Source organism: Pipistrellus hanaki, assembly GCF_964339955.1.
Source record: "Pipistrellus hanaki genome assembly, chromosome: 5".
Lineage (NCBI taxonomy): Eukaryota > Metazoa > Chordata > Mammalia > Chiroptera > Vespertilionidae > Pipistrellus > Pipistrellus hanaki.
Window position 1 is genome coordinate 68,822,747 of NC_140507.1, and position 11,339 is coordinate 68,834,085.

At 57.3% G+C, this 11,339-nt stretch overlaps 1 protein-coding gene across 4 annotated transcripts in view; it reads left to right on the plus strand.

Annotated features, from left to right (window-relative positions):
- The window catches only part of ZNF395 (zinc finger protein 395), a 59,358-nt gene extending 49,822 nt beyond the window's left edge, over positions 1–9,536 (plus strand). For all 4 annotated transcript variants that reach the window (XM_084886419.1, XM_084886418.1, XM_084886417.1 and 1 more), the window contains exons 5-10: positions 954–1,189; positions 1,578–1,678; positions 2,502–2,790; positions 4,388–4,480; positions 5,244–5,347; positions 5,961–9,536. In XM_084886419.1, the coding sequence (XP_084742545.1) occupies positions 954–1,189; positions 1,578–1,678; positions 2,502–2,790; positions 4,388–4,480; positions 5,244–5,347; positions 5,961–6,072 (935 nt within the window). In that variant the 3' untranslated portion in view covers positions 6,073–9,536. The remainder of the gene's footprint in view (positions 1–953; positions 1,190–1,577; positions 1,679–2,501; positions 2,791–4,387; positions 4,481–5,243; positions 5,348–5,960) is intronic.
- Positions 9,537–11,339: the final 1,803 nt, after the last annotated feature.

Consider the following 11,339-nt stretch of genomic DNA (forward strand, 5'->3'; position numbering starts at 1 on the left):
AGGTCTGTGCACCTTCTCACCCACTGTTTTAGGCCTAGAAGCAGTAGAATCTCTCCCTTCCTCTTCCCCCTGCATTTATTTATTTATAATTATTAATTATTAATTCCAGAGAGGAAGGGAGAGAGACAGAGAGAGAGAAACAATGATAAGAGGGAATCACTGATGGGTTGCCTCCTGCAAGTCCCACACTGGGAATCGGGCTCACAACCTGGGTATGTGCCCTGACTGGGAATTGAACCGTGACCTTCTAGGTCATAGATTGATGCTCAACCAAGGGGTCATGGTGGCCTGGGCCGCTGCCTTTTTTTCAAACATATAAAGTGAGAAACACATTTAAAACACACACACACACACACACACACACACACACACACACATTTATTTCAGAGAGAAAGGGAAAGGGAGAGAGAGAGAGACAGAAACATCAATGATGAGAGAGAATCATTGATCAGCTGCCTCCAACATACCCCCCACTGGGGACTGAGCCCACACCTCAGGAACGTGCCCTGACCAGGAATTGAACCATGACCTCCTGGTTCATAGGTCGATGCTTAACCACGGAGCCACACCAGGGCGGCAGTGAGAAACACATTTTAATTAGGCTCTCTTTCTGTTAATACTATACAAGAGGAAGCTCCAGTGTGTGCTTGCTGGTCAGTGGTGACCAGCGTGGCCGTGGCAGGAGATGCCCACTGGAGCCGAGCAGGACGACCCAGGGACGTGGCTGCGATGAGTGGCATTGTCTCCTCATGTTTACTGGGTTTTTCCTCCCTGACATGGCACTGCCAGGCAGAGCCAGAGCCAGGAATTGGATTCAGGAACCCGGGCTCCAAACGAGACTGTCGTGGCCTCTGACGTGGGCTGCCCGTGTGGAATCCGGTGTGTACGGGGCCGTGGCCAGCAGCTCCGTCTGGGGACTGGCCCCTGAGCGCCCCCCCTCTTCTCTCCGCCAGCCTCCCGCGCGGCCTGCGACCCGTGGAAGGAGAGCGGCGACGTGTCGGACAGCGGCAGCAGCACCACCAGCGGGCACTGGAGCGCCAGCAGTGGTGTCTCCACCCCCTCGCCCCCGCACCCGCAGGCCAGCCCCAAGTACCTGGGGGACGCCTTTGGTTCTCCCCAAACCGATCCTGGGTTCGAAACGGATCCGGACGCGTTCCTGTTGGACGAACCGGCTCCGCGTAAAAGGAAGGTACGTGGTGCTGTGCTCGCGTGGGCTCAGGCCGGCGAGGCCGACGGCCTCGGCCCCGCGGGGCCCCACCGGTCCCAGGCGTCCTCGGGCTCCATCCCATTTCAGCTTTCCTTGGCTGCTGCTGTTCCCTCTAGACATTCCCGGGAGCTCCCTTCAGCCCCCTCTTCTGTTTCTCTCCCGAGGCTTGTGTGCGTGCGGCTTTGGCGGGGTCTGACAGGCCCGGCTCCTGGGTCCGAGGCACTCTGCCCCTGCCTGCCGGTCTCTTTGGCTCCGGAGAGCCTTCTGTTGGGTTTTTGTTTGCAGGAGGCTGAAGTCCCCGGGGGGTGAGGATGGGAAGGGGATGGAGGAGCGGAACGCGTCCCCATGACCCTGTCTTCCTCTCCCCTAGAACTCGGTGAAGGTGATGTACAAGTGCCTGTGGCCAAACTGTGGCAAAGTCCTGCGCTCCATCGTGGGCATCAAGCGGCATGTGAAGGCCCTCCACCTGGGGTAGGTGCGGAGCCCGGGGCCTGGTGGCCTCCCGGAGCATTCAGGTCTGTCTCCCCCTCCACCCTGCTGATTGCTGGGGACCCACAGCCCAGAATGCTTCCAAGGAAATGACTCGCTCGAGAGCGCCACCTGGTGCCTGTCCCCCGGGCCCAGCGGACTAGCCTGTTGGAGAGAGTTCCTTGTTGGGAAGCAAGGACCGGTCTCTTCTTTCCTGTTGCAGTGAATGTCCATCTAGCTGTTCCTGGGGAGGGAGCACCATCCGTCTGTCTGTGGGTGTGTCATCTAGCCTCCTGCAGGATGCAAGCTGCTGTTGTAGTTCTGGGTAGAAACGGGGTGAGACCCCCACGGCGAGGCCTGCCCCTGCTCTCCCTCGGGGACCTGGGGCGCCATTGGATTCCACGTGGTTGCTGGGGACGTCCTACCCTTTAGTGCAGCAACCGCTCCCTGCTCAGAGCTGCTCCTGGCTGAGGCACTGGCTCACAGCCCTTCCCCTGGAGGAGAGTCTGTGACAGCAACGAGCTGGGCCCGACAGGACCCGTGGCCGGGCTCAGGGTCAGACGCCTCCTGCAGGAGGTGAGGTTCGGACACCCTGTAGGGAGGAGAAGCCTCAGGTGCAGGAGAAGCGGCACCATGGGTGCGCAAGCATGTCCTCCCCGTGATGTTGCCTTGGGGACAGGCTCCTGTGTGGCCTCTTGGGCTCCTTCCCTGACTTGCTGGGTGGCCCAGAGCAGACACCCCCCCCCTCCCCTTGTGCCTCAGTTTCCCCTGTGTTTGAACTGAGGCAGCTTGTCCCTGACCACCACTGCGTCCCCTTCCCACACAGGGACTCTGTGGACTCCGACCAGTTCAAGCGGGAGGAGGATTTCTACTACACGGAGGTGCAGATGAAGGAGGAAGCTGCCGCTGCTGCTGCTGCCGGCACCCCCGCCGCCGACTCGGCCCCCACCCCCGGCGTGACCAGCCCGCCCCTCGCCATTCTCCCACCGCCCGCTCCCAAAGGCCAGCCCTCGGGCCCGGAGCACCCGGGCCCGGAATCCTGCCTGCCCTCCGGTGCTCTGAGCAAGTCAGCTCCCGGCTCCTTCTGGCACATTCAGGCCGACCATGCGTACCAGGTATGGCTGGGCGCCGGGGGCTTAGCTTTGTGACCGTGAGGACGTCCCGTGTCTGACCTGCCGCCCACCAGCCAGCCTGATCGCAGGCCACTGACCACCCCGATTGGAGGCGGAGCCCTGTGGCTAAATGGGTCGCCTCTAACTTCTACAGGGAAGGAAAGGGAAATAAGTCACCCTTGACACACGTGGGGTTTCCCGCGTTCTTCCTCGGTGGCTGTCACGAGCGAGTCCTAGAAATCTGGCTGAATCCCCGAGCACCCGGGTGGATGGGTTTGGACCGGGGAGATGTTACGCCGCCGGCTATCAAGGCGGACAGAGTCCTGTAGTTGGGGCTTCCCAGAGCAAATCTCTAGTCCCTAGAGTCATATGTTAACAAACAACCCACCACTTATTTAAAAAAAACACAACAAAAAAACACCCTACTGTGTGTCACACAGTGGGGGAAGCTTTCCAGACAGAATAAGACATTGTCCCTGACCTTGAGAAATGCACCATTTAGCCGGAGAGAGAAATGCATATGTGACTATGATTAATTATAATCGTCCATGTGCCCTACTGGAGGCACCAGACGTTGTTGTGGGTATAGGAAGGGCCAAGCCGGGATGCCCCTGTGGTTGGGAAAGCTGTCGCGGAGGGGGGTGTCGTGTAGGATGGTCTTCCCTGTGCGCACAGTAGGTATTCAGTAAACGCACCGCTTACCACGTGCCCGTTTTTCTTACAACGCTCCCGTGCCCACAGCCTGATCTTACCAGACTCCAGGCAGATGTGCAGGTTAGTCATTAGACAGCAGTGCTTTCAGTCGGAAAACCTGCACAAAACGAGCCAGGTGTCCTCATTAGAACGAGGGGTCACTTAGCTCTTTCATGTTTGGCCAACTTTCAGGTGGCCCTTCAGGCGCTGGCTGTCCCCAGAGGCTGTTTTTTTTTTTTCTTTTTAAAAAATATATATTTTTTTTCTTTAAAAAAATATTTTTTTTCTTTTTTAAAAATATATTTTATTGATTTCTTTTTACAGAGAGGAAGGGAGAGGGATAGAGAGTTAGAAACATCGATGAGAGAGAAACATCGATCAGCTGCCTCCTGCACACCCCCCACGGGGGATGTGCCCGCAACCAAGGCACATGCCCCTGACCGAAACCGAACCTGGGACCCTTCAGTCTGCAGGCCGACGCTCTATCCACTGAGCCAGACCGGTTTCGGCTGTGGCAGGTGTTTGGATGAACAAACCTAAACCCATTCATCCCGGAGAGTGCTGCTAATTCCACGTGGCTGCTGGGCACTCCGTACCCTAGATGCAGCAATCGCTCCCTTTGGGGAGTCTTTGGGGAACTGCCTTTAGTGTGTTCTTGGTGGGTGACGATGGCATCATGAGGCTAGCATGTGCACCAGCTCTGAGAGGGGTTTCCGAAAGAGATTGGTGCCCGTGGCTAAGGAGACCGCGTCGGAGAGTTGGGAACTCTGCTCTTTCTCTTGGGAAGGGCCTTCTGGTGGGTCCCAGGGTTTCCAGCCAGAGACCTGCTGCTGTGCATCCTGACGGCACAGGAGGGTGGGCGGAGTCTGAGAGCCGGACCTGGGCTGAGGCTGTCTTGTCTCCGCAGGCCCTGCCGTCCTTCCAGATCCCCGTCTCCCCGCACATCTACACCAGTATTAGCTGGGCCGCCGCCCCCTCCACGGCCTCCTCCTTCACTCCGGTGAGTGTGCCATTCTCTGAGCCCAGGGCCCTGCCACACACACCCAGTGCTGGGGGCCCTCTCCTCGCACTGGTCGGCAGCACCCACACTTTGTGAAGATCGCCCCCTGGCCTGGCAGGGGGTCCCAGCCCCTCAGAGAGGGTGGAAGGAGGGCGCCTGCAGAGAAGTAACCACTTCATGCAAGTTCATTGCCAAGAAAATCACGGGGCGAGGCCAGGGTCAGTGCCCTTTTGGGCCCGTGTGTCTGTGGTGCGTGTTAAGAAGGGTGAGAGTGTGGGAAAGCTGGAGGGGAAGAGGGTGGGCCAGCAAGAAGGCGGGGGGCTGTCTAGGCTCGATCAGAAATCTCGCGGCCACTGTGGACCACTGCTCAGGTGGCTTGCCTCTGAACTAAAGTGCCTTGGAAGCCACTGGTACCACCCGCAGCGGGTTCTGGTCTTACGTGTCTCCGGCAGGAAGGGATCACACACTGGGAAGCCTGGGAGCCTGAATGTGGCGTCGAGACAGTGCAGTCCCTTCTTTTCTGTCACCATGGTGACGGCCTCTCAGTCCGCCAAAATGGCCACCGCCCCTGCCCAGGGCCCCTACTCTCTCCCGAGCGTCACTAAGAGGCTTTCTCCTCACTCCCTCTCTCCTCACCTGGCCCCTGTTCACCTCCGTCTGAAATGTCCTTCCGGGAAAGGCACGCTGGCCCTCCTGCCACAAGGAGGGGCCCCGCCGGCGTGGCCGCCTGCCCTGTGCTCACGGCCCCTCTCTCCGTCTACAGGTCCGGAGCAGGTCGCTCAGCTTCAGCGAGCCCCAGCAGCCACCACCTGCCGTGAAATCCCACCTGATCGTCACGTCTCCACCCCGGGCCCAGAGCAGCACCAGGTAAGGCCCTCCGTGCCTGCCCACCGCCTCCTTCTGGCTCTCATCCCCACTGTCTCCACTGCGCGTGCAAATGCTGAGGTCACTGACCCTAGGAACCGCGCAGGGCGGGGTGAGGGCAATTAGGGGCAATCAGGCTGGCAGGGGAGCGGTTAGGGGGCAATCAGGCTGGCAGGGGAGTGGTTAGGGGGTGATCAGGCTGGCAGGCAGAAGTGGTTAGGGGCAATCAGGAAGGCAGACAGGCAAGCAGTTGGGAGCCAGCAGTCCTGGATTGTGAGAGGGATGTCCGACTGCTCATGTAGGCCCGATCCTGGATCCCAGTTGGACATCCCTAGAGGGGTCCAAGACTGGAGAGGGTGTAGGCTGGGCTGAGGGCCTCTAGTAAATATTTACTGAGGCCACTGACTCCGGGAACTGGGCGGGGCAGGGTGAGCCCAGCTGGAGGACACACCAGACACTAAGGAGACACGGTCCTCTGGCCCCCTACGCTCCCCCCTCCCCTCCCTTCTCACCTCTGCCTGTTTGCTCAGCCTGGCCACTCTCCAGGGCTGACCTGGCCACCCTCCAGGGCTGACCACCAGCGCGTGACAGTGCCCTCATTCCCCTCCCTCGGCAGGAAGGCCCGAGGGGAGGCCAAGAAGTGCCGCAAAGTGTACGGCATCGAGCACCGGGACCAGTGGTGCACCGCCTGCCGCTGGAAGAAGGCCTGCCAGCGCTTCCTGGACTGAACCGCCGCCCCCCGGCCGGCCGGCTCCTCCTCGCCGCCCCCGGCCCCACGGCGGCCGGACAACGACGCCAGGCAGACCCGTGAGCCCGCAGCGGACAACCTACCGATAACGCGTGGACACCGGGAGTGTGGGCTCTCTTGGCAGAGGTTTAATACTGAAACCCCTTTCTCCCCTCCCTTGCGGGAACATTTTATTTTTTTTTTTAAAAAAGAGAGAAACGAACCTATTTTTCCGCCCCCTCATCCAGGAGAGAGCCAAAACTGACCAAGGGTATTCTGCAGCGAACTAGAGACCAAAGAGCGCGTGGGCCTCCCCTCCCCACACCCCTCTCGCCGGGGGCGGGGGGGGGGGGGGTGAGTGTGTGCGCATCAAAAGAAGGAACAGCTCACTCCGTTTCCTGCTGAGTTGGTGGATTCTTTGCTTTCTCAACTCTGCCCAGAAGGGACTGTGAGCAAGATGAATTTACTTTTCTTAAAAAAAAAAAAGTTTCTGGCTGATGACTCAGAGAGCAGGCCCCGCCTTTGGGGTGGGAAGAAGGGGGGGGGGTTGTCTGGGCAATTTTTTTTTTTCCCCCCCAGCAAGCCCTTCTCCACCCGAATCGTGGAGAATAGAGAGCTTGTCTCACCAACCGCTTCATGGAAGTGAAAGGACACGCTTCTGGTGACAGCGCGCTGGATCTGGGTCCCCTCGGGCATTGGGGGGCATCCCGGCACAGACTGCACGGCCTCTTCGACAGCCCAGACGCCTCGTTTTCTGAAAGGCGGTCCCCCATCGCTGAGCCAGAAGGCGGATAAGAATTCCCATTCTGACGTGCGGCGGCCGAACACTACCTTGATATTCTTTCCTCTTTCCTTGAGGAAAAGCGAGAGGGCTTCCGTCTCTGTGAGAGCTCTCTGCTGGGAAGGACTCCTCTGAAACACGTTGTCTTTTTTTAGGATGTATTCAGAAGCCCTTACCGGATTAAAGGTCCCCTTTTATTTGGGTGGTAGGTTCCTCTCTGTCTCTGGTTTCACCAGGGATCTCCCCATTCCCGCCCCGAGGGGAAGGAGAGAGAAGAGCATGGGCAGGGGCGGTGAGCGGCAGCTTGCCCACCGATGGAGAAACAGTTGGCAGGTCTCTCCTTGCTCGATGGCTTCCGGGCCCCTTTGGGAGCAATCCCGTCCCTCCCTCAGGTGGCAGGTAGGATAGGACCCAAGGCAGGAGGCTTCTGGATTTTTTTATTTTTTATTTTTAACCCGGGTTGGCCCAGCCCAGTGAGGAGGAGGCAACCTTCTCTTAGTGTGGTGTAACCTTCCCAGGTACCTGCCGAGCCACCTTCTTGCCTGAAGGCAGGATGGAGGAGGTTGGAGAGAGGGCTGGGGAAATGGAGTGAGGAGGACCTGGGGATGCATTCACAGCTCCCAGGATGTTTCTGGAGGACTTAGGCACTGAGGGGAGCCCTACTGCATTGCTCAGGAGGTTAATGAGCAAAGCTTGGGTTGGGAAGAAGGAGAGAGATGTGGGGAGTTTAGTGCCGAGCCAGCCAGGGCTTAAGATGGGGTGAGCTGAGCCCCGAGGGAAGGCCCGGGTGGGTTTCAGAGCCCCGCTTTTCTTCCCAGGAACCGTGGCGATTCCTTGGGGCCTGTTTGACCAGCTGCCGTGGACCCGTGTCCTGGATGTCAGGGAGGGGCTCAGGGAACCCCAGCATGCCACTCACTCCTCTGGGGACAGAGCAGCCGCATCCCCCCATTGGCTGTCCGTGAGCCGAGGTGGGAACCTCCTGCCCCCAGGTGGAAACACCTGGCTCCCAGGAGCTCCTCTGGCCGCTCCCACGGGAAACGTGCTTATGCCTCAAGGTGGGAGGCAGGCGGGTGTTAGAGCACCTGCCCCCCTGAGGACAGGGGCGTGGCTTGGTGAAGGGTGATGGGGACCCGGGTTTGGTGACGGAGGGAAAGACAGTTATGCACAGGTGTCTTGGGTGGTGATGGGGTATATTTTTATAACTTTGTGAAAAAAAGGTATGTGGAGTCCCTTCCTCGGGGAAAGCTCAAAACCAGGCCCGCAGGAAGTGGCCCGGGGCGCTCCTTCCTGTCCCTTCAGCCTCCCTGAGGATGAAAAGCAGGTGGTTGCTCATCCTGACTCACTCACCTCCCGCACTGTCCCTGTTCTGGGCTTCTCGGGGAGGGGAGGGGAGGGGAGGGGAGGGGAAGGGAGGGCGGGTTTCAGACACGGGATGCTGCCCGGGGGTATCTTCCTTTCCCTTCTTTCTTCATCAGAGCTCTTGCTGAGTCTCATCTTTAGAAAAGCTATTCTCCTTCCACCCCCCTCAGTTTGGATTGTGCATATATAACCGGATATAAAGATTTTCTCTGAGGGAGGCAGGCTTTTCATGTCTTTGGTACACAGGGCGGAGAAAGGAAGACAGACATTGACGAAACGACTGAAAAAAACTGAGGTGGTTTTATTTTTTATTTTATCTTATATTTGATGTTTTATTTTGGTGCCACTTTCCCTGTCTGCATTTGCTCCTGTCTTATTTCGGGTGGTGGTGCCCCCCTTCCTCCCCCTGCCCCCGGCTTCCCTCTTCCCGCACCTCAATCTCGTGGCTGTTGTGTTGATTCTTGACGTGTGGTCTGTCCTCGGGGTTACCCCCGTTTGTTTCTTCTCGAAGGGTGGGGTGGTTTGTGAACCGATCCAGCTATCATGCCTGTTTTTTTTTTCATCTCTGTATCTCTCTCCCTACGTCCCAGCCCACCTGGGCAGCAGAACCTGAGAGAGGGCAAGATGCCACAGGTGCACGCTCAAAAGTAACAGGACAGATGGTCCAATGCAGTTATTTTTGGGGAAACTCGATTCCACGGACGTTACCCTTATTCAGAACATTTCTTGGGATTACCCTGGGAGTCTGGTACCTGCTGTGACCAGCCGTCACTCTATGAGGCCTGCCCTCGGGCTCGCTCAGTGCAGAGAGAGTCCCGAAGGTCCGTGGCCGAGTGAGGTCACAGGTGCAAAGCACAAGGACTGACCAGTGAGCTCAGTGGTCGGACTCGGCTGTGTGAGGGGTGAGCTGGCCGGGAAGCGGCTCTGCAGTGGCAGAGAGCACGCCGAGCGAGGCCCACATGGCGATGGCACACCGATGGCTTCTCTCCTGGGAGGACACTGTTAATGTGGAGGAGGGTACTCTGATTTGTTTGAAGAAATCTGTCCTGTTATTTTCTGCTCCTCCCAGGTTCTGACTTTACCAGGGGCAAATAAAATATAAATAAATAAATAAATAAAAGAGAGAGAGAGAGGGAGAGGGAGGGAGATAAATCTCATTTGTGAATTTGTCTTATTGGCGCCTTTCCCCCCCCAGCTGTCTTCCAAGTATTATTTTTACCGTTAAAAAGTTTTGTTTTCTTTTTCTAAATGTGAAATGTAATGTTTTTACAGCAACAATATGAAATATATTTTATAAGGAATAAAATGGTACATTGTCTGGTTTACTGTGTGCCTGTCCCTCCGGCCCCTCCCCCTGCAAAGGATGTCCTTGGTGTCAAAGCAACGACAGCATGTCAGTCACCCGACAGGCAGAGCACACACATTTATTTGCTTAGAATAACGATAGGTTTCATGATCAGGGACCAGGCCAAGAGTTATGGATGACTTCAGTAACCCTCTGAAGGAGTTACTATTATGATCCCCATTTCACAGATGAAGAGAGTGAGGTTAAATCACCCTCCCGAGGTCACACCCCGGGAACTCGGGGCACTAGGATTGCAATCCAGGCAGTAGAACTATTTCCTGTGTTGCTTATACTGACAACAGGGAACGTGTTCTTGGCCATGCTGCCGAGTCTGTTGGGGAGTTGGTAAGTGACTTAGGAGAAGATAAGTTAAACTCTACTTAACGGGACGAGTTCTGATTTCGTGAGCAACCTGGGCCACTCCCTGAATTCATCGGTTCCATGGTCTGGGATGGCCCAAATGGCCAGTGAGAGCTGGCCTGCGTGGGGAGGGTGCTGGGAGCAGAAAGCAACACGGGACCATGAGGAGCGGGTTCCGAGGACCCCACGCAGGGCCTGGCAGTGAGGGTGATGGCGCGGTGAGAGGGCCCGGGAGTTTGATCACGGCCGGTCAAGTCCAGAAGCCCCAGAAGCTGATGCGGGAGGTTGTCCTTTGGCCTTTTTTCTTGCCTTGAGGTAGAACAGAGGGCTTCTTTCTCCTCCTTCCCTTTGTCCCTGTCCCCCCACATCTCTCTAAGAAAGCCCCGGATGGAATCTGCTGCTTCAGTGCTGTTTGCCCAAGCCCCCACATCCTCTCACTGCCGTTGAATTGGATATTCTTCATTTGCAGCCCTGGGCCCTCTCAGCCTTACCTGGTGGCTGTGTCTGCGGACCCCTAACTGTCTGGCTTCTGGCTGTTTGACTCACAGGAGGCCCCAGGCTGGAGGTGGAGGGGCTGAAGGAGAGAGAAGTTGCCCCTCAAAGGCCCTGCCTGCGCTGTGTGCCAATGGCTGCGCCCCTGCTGAGAGCTGAGCTCAGCGGGTTCGGGGACTCCCCCTTGCCCCAGCTCTCACCTCCTCAACAGAGCGCCTCACCCTCCCTTACGCTGTAGACGGTGGACTCCTCAGTCACTCTGTCTGGGCGCCCCAGATGCTTCCTGGCTGGGCTCTGATAGTTATGCACCTTAACATGTTTTGGGTTAAACTGGAGGGGGGAAAAAAGGACAAACAGGCTCTGCCCCTCGCCTCACATCCCAATCTAGTGGTCCCAAACCAGCAGGATCTGCATCTCTTGCAACTTGTTAAAAAGGCAGATTCCTGCCCTCACAGAGGGTTGGCGCAGCGGTCGTCAACCTCTTGGACCTCACGGACCACCAGAGCATCGTCCGACGGCCACGGTGCCGGGATCCCTGCCCCGTCAGGGCACACACAAGAATCAACCGATGAGTGCATGAGTAAGTGGAAGAACAAATCAATGGTTCTTTCCCTAAATTTAAAAGTAAAGAAGTTTTCATGCAATTTCTATTGATCCCTGGTATGCGGAGTCCATGTGTAGTAATCTATTGCTTGAGGCTAAATTACATCTTCACTTACGGTTCTCTTACACTGCAAGTGCTTACGCTGAGTCAGAAATGGGGTTGGGGTGGCGGGTTGAGTGGGGGAGGAGGGCAGGGTGGGACGGGGGCTGGGGGCGGGGTGGGACCCAACAACTTGCCCGTTGGCTATATTGCCCTGCGCAGGGAGTTTCTGAGAAACTCGGCCCCTCTGTCCCACCCACCCAGCTGCATGTGGGACACAGCACAGTT